General features: G+C 39.9%; 1 protein-coding gene across 1 annotated transcript in view; it reads right to left on the minus strand.

The window, feature by feature from the left end:
* LOC126335409 (transcription factor Dp-1-like) overlaps positions 1-23,650 on the minus strand; it is a 172,459-nt gene that overhangs the window by 113,555 nt on the left and 35,254 nt on the right. Inside the window, exon 3 of the mRNA XM_049998677.1 lies at positions 9,559-9,634. Within this exon, the coding sequence (XP_049854634.1) occupies positions 9,559-9,634 (76 nt within the window). The remainder of the gene's footprint in view (positions 1-9,558; positions 9,635-23,650) is intronic.

Raw genomic sequence — 23,650 nt, forward strand, 5'->3', positions numbered from 1 at the left:
TATGTCACATAGCTCCGAATAAATCGTGACATTAAATTAATCAAAGTAATACGAGTAACTGAGTGAGAAAATGGAATACCACAGACTAACACAAGAATGCCTAAATGCATGTCATACCTTCCCATGGTGAGACAGACGCAGTTCCGAGCGGAGAAATGAGAACAGAAGCCAAGAGCAGAACCATGTTGAACTAGAAGGCCCTACGATAAGGGACGGACACCCACGTCTCCAGCTAACAGACAGGACCACCCCGCCCCCCCCCCCCCCCCCAGCCCATGTTAAAAGCTAGAGCCCTCCAGAAGAACAGTATAGATCTTACGATAAAACTAAAAGTGTCACACCAGCTGCAAGTTTTAGCGTGAGACTTTTTCGCATCTCTGTTCTGTTGCAAACTTTAATTTTTTTTTTTTTACCAACTTCGGAAAATTGTAGTAAGGAGAAGTTAGAAAAGAGTTGCTTCTGAGATGGCGAAGGTGGAGCTGCACCGCCCGCTGCCCCCCTGAAGCTGCCTAACCAATGACAAGGTAATGAACGCACGTGATGCCGCATAACAGCGCATAAAGCTTCACTCAGAACTGCATAAATATCATCTGTGACACCCCCATTTTGCGTAATACTAGTGTTGATTGTCAATTAAAGCTCATGGTATTCACATTTGCTACGTAAGTTAAAATCGTAGATGCAATGATTTTTCTGTTATATAATTATTGAGAAGCCACATCAGCTACTATGATGTACGACAAGTTAGATAAGTAATTACAGATAATTGAGGGTCACTGTAGACCATTTTGATAGTTTTCTCTTTTGTGAAACTTAATTTAAACCTAGATTATAGATATGACATGGCATAGGTCATCCTTTGATCCATTGTAGAACTTGGAAACCGATTCAGGGAATATTCGTTCACATTTTTGTTGAACGCAGTTGGTTTTTACCATCCTGTATTAAAACATTTTCTTTTATCAATAGTGCAATTTATAAACAATGTTTTATGAGTAGAATAAAATTTCCAATGGTAAACTTAACTGCTTTTTTGACGTTATTTTACCAACTAACTGAAAATAGGAAAGCCTTGAACCCCTCCCACTAAATTTAGTTAGTATTAAGATTCTTTTACAGGGAGTGCAGTGGAGCTGATGCTGAAATCATTGAGTATTTGGTTACATCATTGCTAGCCTCACTGAATTCTACATGTCATGTGTGGTCTGGCGTCACCTTACCAGCCACAGGTCCCAGGTTCAAACTAGTCAATTCCCTAAAAAACACGCTCAGAGCGTCGTTGTGCGAAAGTGGTAGGGAGACATGAGTTAGAACAACAGACACCACGCAGAATGTTAGACAGTAATCACACATCTGGGTGTTGTACCCTGATTTAGTGAGAAGTGGTCTGTGCAATCAAGTCATAAAATTGGCTCTGTATATAGAGCACTAGTACTTCCAAATGTGGAAAGTGCTTGCTAAAAGGATCTTTAATTAAAATATCGATGCTGTTTAAACACTAGCACAAGCAACATTAGAAGCAATGCTCCCACACTGCCAACAAAATACACTAAGAACTCACCTAAATCTAATGCAATGACCTACACAATGAACAAAGATAGAGCACATTATTTGCAAACTGAAGTACCTAAACCTCAGGGTAATATTCAGTTTTCAAAGTGAAAATGATGGCTAGGTATTAAGCTATCATACTAATCACTTTTTTCTTTCTCTTCGAAACTACATTTATCCTGTTGAGAGTAGTAAAAATAGTGTTATTTTCAAAGTTAGTTTTACTTCTGATACCATACTATCATAACAGCCAGTACAAATATTTTTATGTCGATTGATTAGTGCATTGCAGAGTTCCAAGATGATGATGTTTACTGCACATAAGATCAGCAGATGTCAAGCTGGTATTGACTTGTTAACATTCAATTTGAAGTTTGAGGGAAAAAACAACGAAATACAAAACTAATATTCCATATACAGACCACATGATCCATCAGAATGGCAGAAGACTAAAGACAAAGTGGGAAGATGAGTAGTGATGGTAATCAGCTTTCAGTGGTTTGTAAATACAATGTTAGATACTGTCAGGGAGTGAAACTGCAACAAGAAAACTACCATCACTTTCAACAATTGTTTTACAACTACAAACATATGCCTCAACAGAACAGTTTCAGTAAAAAATTTATTTTGGTACAGAAAACTGCAAGGAAGAGGCAGTGAGTTTTCAGTGGCACACGTGCACATTTCCTATGTAGATCATAAGTATGTTGCACTACCTTTAGCAGCCTGCTTATGGCATTTGAATGAGACACCAACTAGAATTAGCTTTTAAGTATGTTAGTGATAACTTCTGGGCATCATGCTCAGCGATTTTCTGACAGTGTTTCCTTTTCAGTCCAAGTGAGTGCTTTTCCTATGAAATAATTATTAACTTGATCTTTGGATGAAGAGTACCACATCATTTAAGGCATTGTCCACAACATTTTAAAAAACAAGGGTTACTCTCCATTGTGTCAGTTTTATAACATAGAAGTAGAGTCATCTGCCAACATGTAGGACTTTGAAATGAAAATTAAGTTTATTAACTTCCCAAAAATTTTCATTTCTTAGAGATACATTACTTTGGAAATCCAATATTCATTTACACCTGAATGAGATTTTCACTCTGCAGTGGAGTGTGCTCGAGTTCGAGTCTCGGTCGGGCATGCAGTTTTAATCTGCCAGGAAGTTTCATCTACACCTATTTGTATTTTGCATTCTACGACGACTTAACTCTTTTCAAGAATGAGAAAGATTTATTTTGGCATTAAATAGACTGCTCAGAAACTTTTTTAACCACATCAACATACATGTGATCACAGGAAATCACCATATAAAGGTACCTATGTAAGGGGAGTAAAGTAAACCCATATTTACATTGCCGTTCTGTAGACTGCACTGTGTCCCTAATCATGAACAATGCAATACAGCTTGCATACATTGTTCGGTCTACCAACAGACTTGAAGGGTCTTTTTAGTTTATACAATGCACGCATTGTCACTTTACATGAAGGGTGGAAAAGCTGGCCACCAAACTGATGTATAGTACAGCATCATCATTTGAATATTCAACACCTTAGACCTGGATCATGATAACTGTAGAAGGTTGTGGAGGCAGCCAGTTACCAATCCACAGTTCAGGCATTCAGTTCAACAGCTTGCTTCAGAATGGAGGTCAGGTTTTGGGTAGGCAAATACCATCAACTGATGTTGGTGACACTTCATCACTATTGACGGAAATTTGAGGACTGCGGTTTTGGAATAAGATTATCCAATTTATTATCCAGTACTACATTAAAGATTTCGGTGGTAGATTTATCTTTCAGTGTGATAGTGTGCAAGCACACAACTTCCACCAAGTGAACACTTTCCTCAAAGAGGTACGAATCAACCACAAGGAATGGCATGCCATACCTAATGACATGTACCCGAGTGAGCACTCTTGTAAACATTTGAAACTTGCAATGTGTTATCATAAGAACCCTCCACAAACAATGAAATGACTCCAGGAAGGTACCTTCAAAGACTGACACAGGTTTATGTAGCTACCTAAAGGTTTGCTCAAAAAAATCCAGAACATCCATAATTTTGTGCCAATGGGATGTGCGAGTGAAATGCAGTTGGCATCCCCGCACATGCTTGTGTTTAATGTGTAACTGCCGGAGGTTTCTTTGTTGTATGTCTGTTACTTATTGTTCAGTGCTGTATTAAGTAAGTAGGATGTGGTGTCACACAGACTGCGAAATTCAAGATGGAAGAGTTAGATGAGCAACACATCTGCATTAAATTTTCTGCAAAACTCAAGAAAACCTGTACAGAGAACAGAGACACTTTAAATTATACAGGAAGCATATGGTGTTGAGTGCTTAAGCTGTACTTGGTGTTACGGATGGTTCACATGGTTTAAAAATGGCTGGACGGAAGTTTAAAATGACCTTAGTTCAGCACGTCCTTCAATGCCTACCGACGACGCTTGTGCCCGGAATGTAAATGAAATTGTGCATGAAAATCCAAGGATGACTGCTTGAGAGATTGCACAAGAATGTAACATTTCAGTCATGTCAAGAAATCCTGACACAGCATCTTGGAATGCATCCTGTTGCTACCACATTTGTCCCATGGCTCACTAGTCTAGACCAGAAAGAACTCTGGCTCGCAATCTGTGAAGAGCTTTTCAATCGCATAAATGAAAATGAGATGTTCCTTAAGAAAATCATAATTGGTGATGAGATGTTATCTACGACTGGGATGTTCAGACCGAGGTTCCATCTTCACAATAGGTCGGGAAAGTTTCTCCAAGACCAAAAAAAGCTCATCAGGTCTGGTCAAATTTTAAAGCAATGTGCTGATATGGAGGGAATAGTTCATCATGAACTCATGCCACAGGGACAAACTGTTAAATGATAGTACTGTCAGGATGTGTTGCGACACCTGCGAGAAAATGTGAGAAGTAAACTGCCTGAAATGTGGCGAGACAATTCATGGCTCTTGCAACATGATAACGCACCCGCACATTCATCTTTGTTGGTGCACAACTACTGCACAAAAAGCAAAATCGCTAAGCTGCCGCATCCTCTGTACTCTCCAGACCTGCCCCTGCTATTTTTGTTTGTTTCCGAAGTTGAAAACCCATTGAAAAGATGAAGACTTCCAACGATAAACAAGATACAAGAAAATTCGTGGACGGTACTTCGAGCGATACAGCAACACTGCAAGACTGCTTCTGGAAGTGGAAATGGCATTGGGAGTGGTGTATCAATTCTGGAGGATAGTGTTTCGAAGGAGACCATGCACATTAAGCAAAAGGTATGTGTAGAAAAATTTTGCGGACATAGTTCCGGAATTTTTTGAACAAATCCATACCAACAAGGATCAAAGCATGTTACAAAGTACAAGGTGGAGCAACATAGTATCAAATGTTACACAGCAGACCTTGATTTCACTGAAGTACTTTCTCAGACAGACTGCCTCCTTTCTGATACATCATGCTCTCTCTTTCATTTTGTAATTACAAAACTGAATCAACTATGCTGAAGTCTTCAGTTCGTACAATTCAAACACTGAGTTGGGCTAAAGGACCAGCAACTCAATTTATTTTTTATGGCGTCTGTCATAGTTGCATATAATTTTTAATGGTGACTAGTTTTGGCTGCTTGTATTCATTTTTCAACGATTACCTATGTCTCTAATGTTTGACTATCATAATTCCATTGGGACATTCAAAAGCTCTGTTCATACATTATGTGAACACAAAAAGTCTGGGTTGACTGTAGTATAATTGCAACTGCATATTCATGTCACTATTCATACACGAAGTCAACATAAATTTGTTGTGTGCACCAATACGAGCTCTGCGATTCTATGAAAGAATCTCCGAAGCTGGGGTATAGGAAAGAAAGTCACCAACTTTTTTTGAGGTCTCAGTTGAACTCCACAACATTTTTCAGCACCACTCAAGTCTCCGTCCTGGCAAGAACTGCCAGACTATGCTTTCTACTTAAAAAAATTACACATTACACACAACAAGGAAAGCAATAATAAGAATCTCTTCTGCAGTGATAAACAATGAAGGTATCAGCATTAGCGTGAAGGGTAACTTAGTATTAGTCTTGACAGACAACATCTTTAACAGATACAAAGTCCTGAAACATATTGTCCACAGCAAAATTACTGAATACTTAACATAAATTGTAATTTGAAGGAATTATCAAGCACACTGCTGTCCTTGCCACCTGAGTGCTGTAAGGATATATATTTCTTTGAAAATTTTATGGAAGAGTTTTTATACATTATGACCTTAGGAAATAGTTATAAAGTATGTGTTTTCTTGTTTTATGTGGAATGAGTGGGGATCAGAGCAACATGACCCCCACACTGCCATTAGAGTGGACAATCATCTTGCCACTCAAAGCAACAACAATAGCCACAGACCAGGGAGTACAAAAAGATACCACCATTTTGTTCAGAATCCTTGCACCAATTATCATTTTAACTTAAGGAGGAACCTGATCGCTTCTCACTTCTCAGTCAAGCCACTCCCCCCCCCCCCCCCCCCCCTCCATTTTACTGTTTTTATCATGTTCCTCCTCCCCTCCCCCACACATCTTCTGATGGCCACAGCTACTAGTATCCCTTGTTTAAATCTTTCGTCTTGTAACCTGCCTTTGTTATTCTGCTTTCAATAAACTATTTTTTTTTATTGCAGCTACTGTTGCTTTCCACTATACATTTTAGACACAGCGCAGTCATGCCTTTACAACAAAATGGGTTCACTTCTTTTGAAAGATTAGAGACCACAGAGGCACCAATATATCGATGGCCTAAGAGAGACATGTTACCTCTGTTTTATTAAATTACTCATTTTTCACTGTGAGATCTCTTGACTTTGAAAGATTAGAGACCACAGAGGCACCAATATATCGATGGCCTAAGAGAGACATGTTACCTCTGTTTTATTAAATTACTCATTTTTCACTGTGAGATCTCTTGACTAACTGTAAAGTAAAATACGACTGATTAAAAAAATTTACAGTTGTTGGGAACGGTCCGTGTAATTCTATGCTGAACACTTACAAAGGTTTCCAATGCTTTCCGAGGATGTTGCAAGGTAATGCAGAGTATGTTACAATAAAAGAAAGTCCGCCCCTGGTAGCTGAGTGGGCAATGCGACTGGTGTTGTGTTGTCCTTATCATCATCCTTCCATCCCCACCAACACGCAAGTCGCCAAAGTGTCATCAACTCTCAACACTTGCACCATATGAACGGTCTACCCAATGGGAGGCCATAGCCACACAGCATTTCCATTTTCAATAAAAAAAAAAAATTACTTCAACACTATCACTCTCTCAATCATGTATCTTCCAAACAGATTAATTTCGTTATTTATTATTTTGTCCAATATGCTCTTCATCTTTGATACACTCCTGAAAATTGAAATAAGAAAACCGTGAATTCATTGTCCCAGGAAGGGGAAACTTTATTGACACATTCCTGGGGTCACATACATCACATGATCACACTGACAGAACCACAGGCACATAGACACAGGCAACAGAGCATGCACAATGTCGGCACTAGTACAGTGTATATCCACCTATCGCAGCAATGCAGGCTGCTATTCTCCCATGGAGACGATCGTAGAGATGCTGAATGTAGTCCTGTGGAACGGCTTGCCATGCCATTTCCACCTGGCGCCTCAGTTGGACCAGCGTTCATGCTTGACATGCAGACCGCGTGAGACGACGCTTCATCCAGTCCCAAACATGCTCAATGGGGGACAGATCCGGAGATCTTGCTGGCCAGGGTAGTTGACTTACGCCTTCTAGAGCACGTTGGGTGGCACGGAATACATGCGGACGTGCATTGTCCTGTTTGAACAGCAAGTTCCCTTGCCGGTCTAGGAATGGTAGAACGATGGGTTCGATGACGGTTTGGATGTACCGTACACTATTCAGTGTCCCCTCGACGATCACCAGAGGTGTACGGCCAGTGTAGGAGATCACTCCCCACACCATGATGCCGGGTGTTGGCCCTGTGTGCCTCGGTCGTATGAAGTCCTGATTGTGGCGCTCACCTGCACGGCGCCAAACACGCATACGACCATCGTTGGCACCAAGGCAGAAGCGACTCTCATCGCTGAGGACGACACGTCTCCATTCGTCCCTCCATTCACGCCTGTCGCGACACCACTGGAGGCGGGCTGCACGATGTGGGGGCGTGAGCGGAAGACGGCCTAACGGTGTGCGGGACCGTAGCCCAGCTTCATGGAGACGGTTGCGAATGGTCCTCGCCGATACCCCAGGAGCAACAGTGTCCCTAATTTGCTGGGAAGTGGCGGTGCGGTCCCCTACGGCACTGCGTAGGATCCTACAGTCTTGGCGTGCATCCGTGCGTCGCTGCGGTCCGGTCCCAGGTCGACGGGCACGTGCACCTTCCGCCGACCACTGGCGACAACATCGATGTTCTGTGGAGACCTCACGCCCCACGTGTTGAGCAATTCGGCGGTACGTCCACCCGGCCTCCCGCATGCCCACTATACGCCCTCGCTCAAAGTCCGTCAACTGCACATACGGTTTACGTCCACGCTGTCGCGGCATGCTACCAGTGTTAAAGACCGCGATGGAGCTCCGTATGCCATGGCAAACTGGCTGACACTGACGGTGGCGGTGCACAAACGCTGCGCAGCTAGCGCCATTCGACGGCCAACACCGCGGTTCCTGGTGTGTCCGCTGTGCCGTGCGTGTGATCATTGCTTGTACAGCCCTCTCGCAGTGTCCGGAGCAAGTATGGTGGGTCTGACACACCGGTGTCAATGTGTTCTTTTTTCCATTTCCAGGAGTGTATTTTGTTTGCTGCTATCAAGTAATACTATTTGTTCAGTATAATGCTAGGTCACTAAAAAGTGAATTTCAAAGAGTTGTAAAGTCTACAAAAGAATACTGCACCATAGAAAGCTAAAAGTTCCTACCACATAGGCAACTAAACTGGCGTATTTTTGAGAAAGGCACGAGAATTTTTAACAATGCAATAATTTTTTGAATTCTTAGACTTACCATATTCTATTACAATGAATATATTGTAACAACTTCGCTCGAAAGAGACATTCTACAATCTAGCCGACTGTATGATGTGTCAGTTGCCACACCTGCACCTGAACTTAAGCTAGATAAGAGCCTTTTGTAGACAGTGCACTGCGAATTGAACTACGTGAGTGTATCTGAAGGACAGACAAAGCTTACATGTGCGACGTGCTTTTCCCCTATTGCTTAATGATTCCACAGGGGATCTCCCACAATGGCATGTGATTAGCACTTAAGAGTGAATATTGGTAGGAATTTACTTCTCGGCAACTTGTGGGTGGTGTGGAAGGAGCAGAAAAATGCCAGTGGTTAGTAAAAGCTTCGGACCTGTCGACAAGGAAAGCTTGAATAGGTGTGGATGTTTTGCTAAAGATTAGAAGAATTCTATTTCATAAACACCTCTGAAGTTTTGTAAAAGCTAAATTCTCTGCTATAATCATTTGCCTTACAGCATTTGTCCTACAGCATAGTGGAAGAGAGTCTGCAGAGCCTGACAGAAAGAATTAAAAACCTATGGGAAATTGAAGATTTAGTGTGCTACGACAGGCAAGTTCAGATAGCACAATAAGCAATGCAGTGAATGTTAAAGAATTATCTTGAGTGAGATCTTTAATGTGACACATACTACCAACTTCACGTATCCACACAAGTGACCAAGGAACTTTAATTTGTATAATAATATATCACACCTTTTATCCAATGACTATTTTCACAGTACATCTCTATCCGACCAGAATCAAGATGATGGATTTACAATATATCAGTAACTAGTTGAGGCGCTAAAGAAAACAATCTGTGTCATGTTTAACACAAAAAGGAGTAGTAGTTTGTTCTTAAAGCCTAAACTATTTTAATATGATTATATAGAATTAGAAATCTATAGGGGAAGTTTAAACTGTGATACTCAATAATTTAGAATAACATAAATAATACAACAACAGCACTTACTCTGCCCAGATGTTTTTGGACTTTGCAAACTAAGTGTTCGGAGAACCTGTGGTGCAGATGAGATCACACCAGCACCCTGCAATTAATATAATTACTTGGTTAAAATATGCACTTATTTACCTGAGGTCTTAAGTGTCATAATGATTAAGCAGAAAAATTCTGTGCCATATTTTAAGCTTTTTAAAATTACTTTTCTGTGAAATAAGCAACATATTGCCAGAGTCTCTCTTGACAGACATAATCCAGTAACTTAAATATTATATACAACAGTGTTCTCAAAGAGTACAAGAAGCTAGACTAAAGGCATATAATATTAGGCTCCTCATAATTAAAACATAGCAAACTTACTTTGCAAAATACAATTAAAAATAGAGTACAAACATATTATGATACAGGTGCAGAGCTTATTGATATTTAGTCACTTTGGTGTCTTTAAATCCAGAAAATGAGCCTACTGTGCAAAGTGCCTGTGAAGGTATGAGGGGGACAATCTCTCAAAATTCATGAAGATGAGGAAAAATCCCCCTAACAAATCTAGCATACAGTATGCTGACACTGGCCCAACTGTACGAGTCCAACACAATTCTCTGTCTTTCAGCTTCATTATGTTTTTGACTTTCTGAATTTTATGTGGTAGGAGAGACTGTCATGAACAACATTCTAAAAACCACCACCAGTGGGGTGCGAGAGTGGGATTGGGGGCCCATTTAAAGGTCCTTCTTAACATTTTTTTCAAATAACTTTAAAACCACGTTTCTAGTGAAAACATTTTGCAGTACAAAATTACATTAAATTATCTAAAATAATAATAATAATAATAAAATAAAAGAAGGTTTTATTATTTTTCTTTAGGATTAACAGTTTCCACATTGCAGGGAATGTAAAAAAACCCCTATTATTAAAAATAATGGTACAAAATTATTATTTGCTGTTAAATGAAGTGAATTAAAAATAGATAAAAGCGAGGGTGGACGGTAGAAGCACAAGGGAATGTAGGTTGCCAGAATGTGGCAATGTATTTCCCTCCATCTTAGGTCTGCAAACTGAAGAGTGAGCAAGTGATTCTACACTATTTCTACTACCATGTCTCAAAGAGCAACTGCAGGATGTTTCACAGTCATATCAACCCACCACACACGTACTGGGGTATGTTTATTTTCCAATGTGTGCATTAACACTACGTGGAATACAGGTGTGCGTTACTAATAGTACTACGGCAAGAAACGCCTATGGACAGAAGCTACATAAATCTCTGCACACTTCTAGAAGTGAAATTATTCTTGTCATTCCATAGTGCAGCTGTAGTGTTCTTCTGGGAAAGAGAGCACTGCTCACTTTTTCAGTTTACATCAGACTATACCTCCCTGAATTGTGTGTCCATTTCTATTTGACAGTGTAACTTCACAGAGCTCATGTTCATAGAGTGGAGTTTATTAAACGAGTACTTATTTGCAGTTATGCGAGATATTACATAAAAAAATTTAACAGCTAGAGCTGTTGATCTATCACACTAAAGAGCCAGGCCCAAGTCAAACAAGCTGTCAAAATGTATTCAACAGTGAAATTTCCTGGCAAATTAAACCTGTGTGCAGGACCGAGACTCGAACTCTTGACCTTTGCAAAGGTCCCGAGTCAGAGTCTCGGTCCGGCACACAGGTTTAATGTGCCGGGAAGTTCATATCAGCGCACACTCCGCTGCAGAACGAAAATTTCATTGTATTCAACAGTGTTTACTTCACTGTCTACACTATCACTGGCTGGAATACTTTTCACAGCATGAAGGTTAACAAATGCGTCACCCTGAACTCAGCCATCCCAACATCTGAAGAGGCTCACAGGCTTAAATTCTCTCCCTCTGCAACAGGAGGAAGTCACCTAGTGTCTCGATATTTCAACACAAGTCAAGCAATCCATTACAGCAGATTACTCTTTTAGACTGTCTCAATCCATCAGACATACAGGGTGTTTCAAAATGAATATATGGGTTTAAGGCTTTGTAGCACATATTAATCCACCTTACAATTATAAATAATACACCAAATGAAAGGGAAACACAAACAATTTTTCTTGCAATTATTCTGTGTGAACACAGATTACACATCGAGTCAATAAGAGAGTTGTTTCGAAACTGAACAACGTGCCACGAGTCACTGTTGCAATAACACTGTTTCTAAAGCCAGATAGAGCATTTGGTATTGGAAGCACATGCACATGATCGCATCAGATCGTGTGCGAGTGTAGAGGTCATGCATAAAATGCTGTGTTAACCGGCCCCTTGCATTCAATCCAACGGTCATATGCAACATCATTTACCCAGTCACACACTGAGTTATGCACTGTCTTGCTCCCAAATATGTATGTGTTGTTGAGCTTCTCCCCATTGAGGCATGGGCCATAGCTGTAGCACATCAAGATAAGAAACGTCAGTTACAGTTGATCACAGAGAAAGACAGATCCATAAACTTTCAGTGGGGATATTTCTTGGGCCAAAACGTGAAAGACTCACACTTGTTCAACATGTTTTTTAGTCACACTTTGTCATTCCATATTTTTCCCACAGGTATGCAAACAGAACCATTTGAGTTGCTCTTTCATTTGGTGTATTATTTACAATTGTTAAGTTGAACGTAATAAATGCTACAACGCTTTATAACTAGTATGTTCATTTTGAAAAACCCTGTATTCAAATCCCCTTTGGAAGATATACAGCAGATCTCTGGTAAGTGGTTCCATTCAGTGCAGCCCACTCTACAAGTTCCAGCATTTCCTCAGTGGAAGTGATTTTCGCAGTTTACCAGTAACACAAAAGTCAGAGGACTGAAGCAACTTTCTAGCCATTCATTAATTCAGTACCAAGTGACAACAACACTATCACACGGCTTTGCAGTATGCTGTCCGTGACAAACAGCAACAAGGAGTCACATTTATCAATCCAACATCTTTTGCACCAACACTACAAAGGTCACCAACACAATCACACTTAGGAGTTATACACTTCTCATCCACTGTTTATAGGAATGTCTTTTACGTAAAAGTCGACTTAACACCTGCACATAAGTACTCCTTTAACAAAATGAAAATAACTCCACTACATACATGCAAGCTCAGCGAAGTTATTTGTCTACTCGCACAAGAGAACTGGGCATTAAATAGTGGGGAGGTAGATAATCTGCCTGCAAACTGAACAGCAAGCAGGGGCCATAGTAGCGAAAGTTGCTTTTCTTAGAAGAATGCTAAAGCTGCCATACAAAACGACCACAAATCGACTTCCTCTGCAGCACGGCAGAATAGTTCAAATGTGTGTGAAATCTTATGGAACTTAACTGCAAAGGTCATCAGTCCCTAAGCTTACACACTACTTAACCCAAATTATCCTAAGGACACACACACACACACACACACACACACACACACACACACACGCACGCACGCGGGAGGACTTGAACCTCCGCCGGGACCAGTTGCACAGTCCATGACTGCAGCGCCTTAGACTGCTCGGCTAGGCAGAATAGTATGCAGAGATTTACATAGATGCTGTCCATATGTGTTTCTTGTGTTAGTATTATTAGTAACTCATGTCTGTATTCCATGTAGTGTTGGTGCACTTTGTAGAAAGAAGACATGCCCTGGGTATGTCTGCACACAGCATTGTCAGTGATTCACATGACATGCTGCGGACAGCTCGTATAACTTTGTGAAGAACCATGTAGCTGCTTCTTGTCACGTATTGGGGTAGATAGAGTGGGGAATCACATGCTCAATCTTCTGTTTGTAGAACTATGAAGGAAGGAAGCACGTGACCATAAACTGGCAACCTACCTTCCCAATCACACTTCTACTCTCCATTCCCACTCATGAAACATGGAAGCTATTAATCCTAGAGGGGGGGAAATTACTAGGGCCATTTTACAGGGAATTTAACACAGTTTAATTTTATACTGGAAAACGTTTTTGGTACTGCCACAGTTTATGAGTTACTCAAGAAAAACAGTAATTGATGTTCAAATTTTGCCCCACCTCCACTCTCACATCCCCCTGGTGAGCATTTATAGTATGTTGTTCATGACACACCCTCTTAACACTCTACAAAAATTTGCAATTACATGATTTTTTTCTACTAATTTTCCTTTGTTGACTCAACTACCAAAATCCCAACACTCCATCGCTATACCCATGTCACCGTTTATCATATTATTTGATACTTCTCCACTAGTAGATAGACATTAAACCAAACTCTTGGTTTGTAAACAAACATTCTAACCATCTTGCAGATTTTCATAATAACGTACTTCGTTATTTTAATCCCATTTTTCATTGGTGCTTCTGTCTTCTTTTTACAACAGTTTCTGCCTTCATACAGTTGCCTTTTTCTCATGTCAAAACAAATAACAAAATTGCATTACTTACCACAAAAAGTGGTTCGATTAATAGCAATATTCCAGTTTATACTCTTACAGTTCCTGGTTCCTTGGATAGGATCATGTGACAATGACTGTCTCATCTCTCCATCTTTCCTCAAAAAAAAGAAGAAGAAGAAGAAGAAGAAGAAGAAGAAGAAACCATCCACATTCTTAAATCCTCAAATTCTCTAGCTTCAGTTTAGTTAGCCCTGCTGTGCACTTCATTTTATAATATACTTATATCTTGTTCCTTTATTATTATAAACTGTTCTAAGTATACATAAATGGCTGTTTCCATTCTCCCTCTTAGAGTGATGTTAAACATTTATGGATCAATGTCTGGTATCCACAAATATCCAACCAAATTAACAGTGATACGTAATGTCTCCTTGATGACTCCCATAAAAATTTACATTGTAAATGTCCAAATGTAACATGCATAACCTTTTCATGAAGAAGCACAAATCACTGAGGAAAAAAAGATTCATAAGCTAGAGACCCGAAATGGTATAAATTTCTAAATCAAGGACTGAAAACACCATTTTTAAAAGTGTGACCAAGTGAAATTAAAATTGGCATGTAATACTCTTTCTGTGGTATCAACACTAACTTTCTAATCTTATTCTTCCTTGTAGTTAAATTACAGAATTGTGTCTCGCAGATGACATGCAAACATACCTCATTAGTCACTTTTTACAAAAATATCTGAATACATACTATCAGGAAATGAAGGTTCTGTTAGCCACAAGGCAAGTGGTAATGTTTGTTATAAAGCTGAATGCCAAATAATGATATACTGTATATCGTAATCAGTATTGACTGATAGGAAAAATATTTTATTTGAGAAATGCTAATGTCAACAAGTAAAATATTTAGCTGTTGACAGTAAATAAATGAAAGATTTGTAGTAAAACTGTAGCAGCAGGAGTTTTTTCAAAGTAGCAGCTTCCTTACTAATTTATTCAATTAAATTCACTTTGGCAATTTGCATTTCCCTAACCTAACCCAATTATCCTAGAAGAGAAAAAAGATTATGACTTAATGTAGAATCCTAAGCAAATTCATTTGTTGTGACTCTTCACATTCTCGAGTGGTGAAGACTAAGTTAAAGGTAGACTTTGTGGTCTGCCCAGGATTCAAACCCATGACTTTTCAGTTTTCAGGCACACACTTTACCACTAGACCACCAGGTCTATTTATGAATTGTACACGGTTGCCATTCAGTTCTCCATTGGAAAGCCACAATAATGGATTATTTGGTGAAACCATTTACTAGCTGCTTACTACTAATGACTAGTTGCAAGATATGCATGGCGTGTAGTAACACTAGGACAGAACACTTTTCACATACATACAGCCGAGATACTGGATGTAGTCAAAGGTTGAATTCTAAATTAGGTATTACAAGGTGTTTAGCAACCAGCAAACAGGAACAGAACTGATTAAAAAGAACAATAAAAACAAAACCATAAATATGCAACTGTCAATCTCAAACTGCATCTCATACTGGCTCACTATAGTCTACCAATGAACTGCTATAACATGAGAAAATTCTATCAACTTTTAACTGCCTCTTAATTTTGCTGGAAGATCAGTGCTATATGTATGATACAATGAACATAAGGACTAGCACACACAAGAGAAATAAGATATATATGGATGAAACAAACCTCACTCCCTCTTTCTTACTGCTCCATAATAATAAAGTACTGGTCAAGAAAGTCTGATATGAAACATGAGAAGTTTTTGGGAAATTGGGTTCTAGTACCCTGAGATGGTGACCTTGTGTCTTTTTCACTGCACCTGTCTATGACTCAATACCTCCTCTACAACGTGAGTGGCAATCTATCCTATATACCAACGTAAATAGAGTGTTGCCCTGATAAAAAGAGGATTTTTCCTTTTGCATTTCAAGCCTCTTCAAATTCTCTCTTTATTCAGTTTGTCAAGAACCTACCAAGTATTTGCAGTTATCTAACTCTTTGTTACATATGAAGAAGTGACAACAAAAGAGGGGTGAGTTAATTTTCTTGCTGCTGTTGCAGTTGACCAGCACATTAGGGCCCACACAATCTTACAAGTGGCGGGAGTCAGGCCCCTGTCCTATGCATTCTTCATCGACATAAATTTCCATTACTATCTCATCTATCTCCTTTCAAGAGCTGTATAGAAACGATTATGAGAATATTTTTAACCTTTGTACATGGGCATTAAGGCATGAGACTCCAGATGTAGCTTGTATCTTGTTTAGTGATGAGGCCACATTTACCAATAATGGCCAGGTAAACTGCCGAAACATGCATTATTTGTCTGTTGACAATCAATATTTGCTTTCTCATGTAGAGTTGTCAGCGTCTATGGAGTGTAAATGTGTGGTTAGGGATAGTAAACCATCAGCTCATAGACCCATTTTTCACATATGGATCACTGTATGCACATGAGTATCACAGCCTCCTAACAGACCATCTTCCACAGATGCTAGAAGACTTTCCTCTGCAGACTACGAGGAACCTTTAGTATCAAATCGATGGCTGTCCTTCATAAATTATATCTGATCATTGGACTGGTTGCAAAGGACCTGTACCTTGGGTGGCCTGTTCCCCGGATTTGCCACCTGTGGACTTTTTGCTGTGGGTAAAACCGAAAGACACTGTCTACAAGGGCTTACCAACTACACCCAATGATATGCAGTGACATATTGCTGCAGCCTGCTAAGCCACCTCTGCGAAAATGCTAGCACATGTGCAGCAGTCATTCCATACCAAACAGGAAGCACGTATTGCCACTGCGGGCAGTCATTTTGAACACAACCTGTGATGGTCAATTGTCTTGTTACTGGTCAAAATCTGTGTTTTAATGTCTGCACCTGTGTTGTCCTTTGTGTGAGAACTTTTCAAAATACAATATCTCATAAACAACTTCACTAGAATCCTGCAACAAACACCACTGACATTTTAATTTACCCTACTTTTAGTTTGTCAATGTCAATTAAGCATTGTTCCATTTACAAAGTGTATGTTTGCACAAATTAAACTTCCTAAGTATCATTACAAATATGTAGGAAGAGAGACTGCTACGTACTGTAAAGAAGACACGTTAAGTTGCAGACAAGCACAATTAAAAAGACACTTGTGCCTCTCTGCAACTTAACATGGTCTCCTGCGAACCTTGCAGAATTAGCTCTCCTGAAATAAAGGATACTGTGGAGACATGACTTAACAACAGCCTGGGGGATGTTTCCAGAATGAGATTGTCACTCTGGAGAGGAGTGTGCGCCGATATGAAACTTCCTGGCAGTACCGGGCGTGAGTCGTGCTTCTGTGGCTCAGATGGTAGAGCACTTGCCCACGAAAGGCAAAGGTCCCGAGTTCGAGCCTCGGTCGGACACACAGTTTTAATCTGCCAGGAAGTTTCATATCAGCGCACACTCCGCTGCAGAGTGAAAATCTCATTCTGAAACCCAACTGCTGATGTGCAGAGTGTATATGATGTATTGCTGATGTTCAGCGTGCGTGTGCTGTGGAGCCACACGTAATGCCGCACAATTCATTGCTGATGTTTCTTGTCCTCATTTTGCCTGCTGTCTTTGTCAGGTGCTCCTTGTATGAGGTTCCTGTCCATTGTAACTCTTAGATATTTGGGGTGGTTGTTATGGTTAAGGCATTTGCCTTCAAAATTAAAATTGAGCTCTCTTCTTGCTGAGTGGCTGCAAAGGTGGAAGCACGATACTTCGGTCTTTTTCAGGTTTGGCAGCAGATTCCATTTGCGAAAGTAGTGACTCAGTGACTAAATCTGAGTGCAGGATGTCTTCAGTGGCCTCAAATGGTCCGTGTTGTGCAGCTAGTGAAAAGTCATCCGCATAGCCAAACTTCCTAGATTGTGTGTCTGGAATGTCTGAAACATACAGACTAAAGATCAACGCGGCACGGACTGAGCCGCCCTGGGTTAGTCCGTTACTGAGTGCCTTGGTGGGGCTCTTTCTTTTTCCACTAAACACTTCAAAAGCTCTCCCAGCGAGCATGTTACCAATGAGTCTGATAGGATTGCAGCATGGAATTATTTGAATTAGTTTGTACAACAGCCCTAGTCTCCAGATGGTGTCATAGGCTACACTCAGATCTATGAACACAGTTGATATTTTTTCTTTTTTTCTGGTAGGCTGCCTCCTTATAGGTTGTCAGGGGAAGTACTTGGCCAGTACACCTTCTATTACGTCGGAATCCTGCGTGTTCATCTGGGATTGATTTCAGTATTTTTTGGCTCGGTCTGTCCCTCAAGCAGCTTACATATGACACTGAGCAGTGTGATTGGTCTGTATCTCTTCTCCTTGGCTGGTCACTTGGTTTTCACAGCTTAAGCAGTGGGATGATCTTTGAGTTCTTCATTTTCTGTCGGACAGGGGGAGGGGGACATGGGGAGCACACATCAGGGACAAGAGGCAGCGACTCTAGCAGACAGCTACTAGTCGCATTCCAACTGGTAATCTCATCCATGAAAGGTATCAGGAGGTCAATGCCACACATATCAAGAAAAATGGCATAAATGGAATGATTAGGGAACTGTTGAATGGCAATTGCAGAGGAGACCAAGAGTTGGTACTGTCTGAACTGAAGAGGTAAGATAACCTCTTCAGCAAGAAGACTGCCTACAAGACAGGTTCAGAAGGCACCAGTGGTCAGATGACCTCCAAAATGATGGACTGGGTCTAACAATTTCAAAGACAAGGACTTTCATCTCAAATCATACATGGCACAGCAATTCATGCTCATGAATTTATCTGGAAAAAAATATATGTTAGACCTCTATATAATGTGTGTTAAGAAATTATCCATGTTCATTTTATCTTGATTTTTGCAAATGGTACACTACTCTGACAAATGTTTATTTTGTACATATCTCTTAAAAGATTAGATACCTAAAAAATGTAACTAATAGACCAAAAGTGCTGAAGATCTGGTAGATGTTTTACTTTAAAGCTGCCTCTTTGTATGATCAAATTTATAATCCTGGGGGCCCGCTGTGTAATAAATGTCTTTCAAGTACATAATAAATTTTGTATAACCAGTCACACTGCTGTGGGTATCATTTTTTACTTTAACTATAGGCCTGTAATCAGTAGAATGATTAACCTGCCTCTAGAGGAGGACACTATACAAAAAGAAATTAGAATCCTGCAATATGTGACAACAGAATGAATACAATCCACAAATAACCACAGAGTTTCAACATAAATATCAAGAGCATGTTAGACTAAGTGACAACAACCCATTCCCTTTTTTCCACTACATTAAAAGTGAACAACACACAAAACATTATTGGAAAATGCTGTTGAAATTTTACATGTAACATCAAAAGGAGCAATAATGAAATTGAGATATACTTACACACTATAAGTTGTTCATCTTTATACCTCAACAAACAAAATGATTTAAAATGTAAACACTACATCGAAAACTTTATTGACATTATCCTCCAAGATTCTGGATGAATCATAATACAACCAGACACCAATTTGAATTAACACAACACTACAGAATTGTCAACAAATAGCTGTAACCATACAATGTTGCTGATTGTCTAACATAATTGCTGTCACAAAATTTCAACTTGAAATAAAGTTTATTTATGACCATTGTTGATAAAGTGTCAAAAATAGAGGAACACACAACTAATTAGTACAAAAATAACAATGAAAGAGTACAGCCAGTAAACAAAAAGAAAGCAACAGAATCGACTGTACTCGAAGGAATTCAGGCCATGAAAACATATGTAAGATTATATTATCCATAATTAACACGCATTTCATACAACAAACGTACCAAAATTTATAAAAGGTAGAGCAATACAACAACACATAATCTGATGATGGCTGTATAGTGAAATAGGGCATAGTTCAAATAAAAAAAATAGCAGCGTAAATGGTTATACAAAATTTATTATGATCAAATTTTTCACACACACACACACACACACACACACACACGAGCTTTCTTTCAACTTACAAATTTAAGAAGAAAATACAAAGCTTTTAATTTTTTCCTACTTAGAAAATTTTAATTTGGGAAGTCACAGAATGCTAACTTCCTTGTTACATTACTAGGTACAACTGATATAATTACAACAATATTTCTCTGCTCCAGTTGTCTGTATCATGTATATATTTATTACTAAAAGTTTTAAAAATCACATTTTATGAGTTTTTACAAATTATTTACTTGAAAACCCCAGTCACAAAACTCGTGAAAATTGCACATTATTGCAATGTCAGTGACAAAATACAGTAATGAAAGGGCGAGGTGTGTGGACAATGAAAAAAGACAAGAAGGTAGTGTTTAAGGAACATGAAAAACATGTAACAACTGTGTGAAATCTGTCAGAGGGATTACAGAAATATCTTGCTTCTCAAGTAACTGTGTTACCATCACATCCATTATGCAGGAAACTGAAGAAGACACTTTTACTCCATGGTGTGAAGTTCTTACTGCATTAAATGTTAACATTTCTGTTGTAGCCCCTAATATATCACCCCTTTAAACACACGGGTATAATAAGAACAAGAAGAAAATGGCATGTACTAAGAAAAATGGAAGAAATTTTAACGAGTTTTATCCAAAGCAAAGTTTTCAAAACTTTGGGACGTGTATAACGTAGATGCACTTTGTGCAAAACCTAAAGATAGTGGAGGAGGAGATTAAGTGTTTAACATCCCGTCGACAATGAGGTCATCAGAGATAGGAAGGATGGGGAAGGAAATTGGTTGTGCCCTTTTAAAAGAACCATGCCAGCATTTGCCTTAAGCAATTTAGGGAAATCACAGAAAACCTAAATCAGTACGGCCAGCCACGGGTTTGATCTGCAGTCCTGAATGCGAGTCCAATGTGATAACCAATGTGTCACTTGCTTGGTAAAGATAGTGTCAAGTGCTCTCAACGTGGTGCAGTTTCAGGACACATACCAGATAACCACTCCAAGTGACAGATACAGAAATACATACCCACTTCCTTACATTTAATTTCAAAAGCTCATAAAATAAATAATGAAAACTATGTTTGGTCATTCCCAGACTGTGTGCATCCACTACAAGACGGTACGCTTAATTATGCTCCAGAATATTACCTAAACGATGACAAACACTTCAGCAGGCAAAATCCTAATCACACTGATGTTACCTCCATTACGAAAAATGGCAAAAAAGTTAAAATGGTGAAAATATACATGGCTAGGTCAGCAAGAGAAGCACGTCTCCCAACAAAAAAGGAGAACCCAAATTTAAAAACTGCTCTCAAAATTCTCCTGCTTAAGATCAAAATGAGTACAATATCAATAAAATAGAAAGAAACTTCCACATGGGGAAAATATATTAAAAACAAAGATTCCAAGACTTACCAAGCGGGAAAGTGCAGGTAGACAGGCACAATAAAATAACACACAAACACACACACAAAATTTCGAGCTTTCGCAACCGGCGGCTGCTTCGTCAGGAAAGAGGGAAGGAAAAGGAAAGATGAATCCATCCATGGATGTGTGTGTGTGCGTGCGAGTATATACCTATCCTTCCCCCCCCCCCCCCCCCCCCCCCCCCCCCCCTAAGGTAAGTCTTTCCGCTCCCGGGATTGGAATGACTCCTTACCCTCTCCCTTAAAACCCACATCCTTTGATCTTTCCTTTTCCTTCCCTCTTTCCTGACGAAGCAGCCGCCGGTTGCGAAAGCTCGAAAGTGTGTGTGTGTGTGTGTGTGTGTGTGTGTGTGTGTTATCTTATTGTGCCTGTCTACCGACGCTTTCCCGCTTGGTAAGTCTTGGAATCTTTGTTTATGAGTACAATGTCAGCTAGTTAAGGAAGTATGCACATGTATTTACAGCACTAATTTGAAATTTAATTGTTTCGTCAAAAGTAGTGTCACAGAGAAGAAGTACACAGATATGGACCTGATGCTTCTGTGTACATGTCAAGAGCTGCAAATAAATGTTGGTTGCAGGAGTGTGCAGAGTGTCCTGATGCTGAAGGGATGACAGCTGAAGCAATGAACCGTCAGGGTACTGACGATGACGTGAGCTATGCATTGTGGGAGGGAGGAGAGTTGGTGAAGAAGTCAGTAGAGCTAGGGGAGTTTGTTACAGAGGTTCAGAATAAAAAGTAGCAGGTTATCATCATATCCACAGGATTTAGAATAAAAGACCACAGCACAGGAACAATGAGCCATGTCCCAGAAAGCTGACCCATTAATTCTTCATTTCGACTCTGTTGAGAACTTGTCTGCTGCTTTGCAGATCAAAGTTCAGAGTCACCACTGGCACACATCCCAAGTATCAATATTCACGTGTTGCTCACTTCCTTGGAACATCACACTGTTTTACTATGGTCAGCGATGACCTCATTCATGACAGTGCTCATGCATGCTATGCTTTCAGCATAATAATTGAGCACATGGCATCTAGAGGCCATAAATTTCCCAAACATGTCTATGTGACAGACAGTGCAGCATCTCCATTTTGAAAACCTGAAAGGTTTATTTGCTTGGAAAACACTGTGCAGGAATCAAAACAGAACACCACAGACGAATTACACGACAAAACACCACAGACGAATTACACGACAAAACACCACAGACGAATTACACGACAAAACACCACAGACGAATTACACGACAAAACACCACAGACGAATTACACGACAAAACACCACAGACGAATTACACGACAAAACACCACAGACGAATTACACGACAAAACACCACAGACGAATTACACGACAAAACACCACAGACGAATTACACGACAAAACACCACAGACGAATTACACGACAAAACACCACAGACGAATTACACGACAAAACACCACAGACGAATTACACGACAAAACACCACAGACGAATTACACGACAAAACACCACAGACGAATTACACGACAAAACACCACAGACGAATTACACGACAAAACACCACAGACGAATTACACGACAAAACACCACAGACGAATTACACGACAAAACACCACAGACGAATTACACGACAAAACACCACAGACGAATTACACGACAAAACACCACAGACGAATTACACGACAAAACACCACAGACGAATTACACGACAAAACACCACAGACGAATTACACGACAAAACACCACAGACGAATTACACGACAAAACACCACAGACGAATTACACGACAAAACACCACAGACGAATTACACGACAAAACACCACAGACGAATTACACGACAAAACACCACAGACGAATTACACGACAAAACACCACAGACGAATTACACGACAAAACACCACAGACGAATTACACGACAAAACACCACAGACGAATTACACGACAAAACACCACAGACGAATTACACGACAAAACACCACAGACGAATTACACGACAAAACACCACAGACGAATTACACGACAAAACACCACAGACGAATTACACGACAAAACACCACAGACGAATTACACGACAAAACACCACAGACGAATTACACGACAAAACACCACAGACGAATTACACGACAAAACACCACAGACGAATTACACGACAAAACACCACAGACGAATTACACGACAAAACACCACAGACGAATTACACGACAAAACACCACAGACGAATTACACGACAAAACACCACAGACGAATTACACGACAAAACACCACAGACGAATTACACGACAAAACACCACAGACGAATTACACGACAAA

This window comes from Schistocerca gregaria, chromosome 2 (genome assembly GCF_023897955.1).
Source record: "Schistocerca gregaria isolate iqSchGreg1 chromosome 2, iqSchGreg1.2, whole genome shotgun sequence".
Lineage (NCBI taxonomy): Eukaryota > Metazoa > Arthropoda > Insecta > Orthoptera > Acrididae > Schistocerca > Schistocerca gregaria.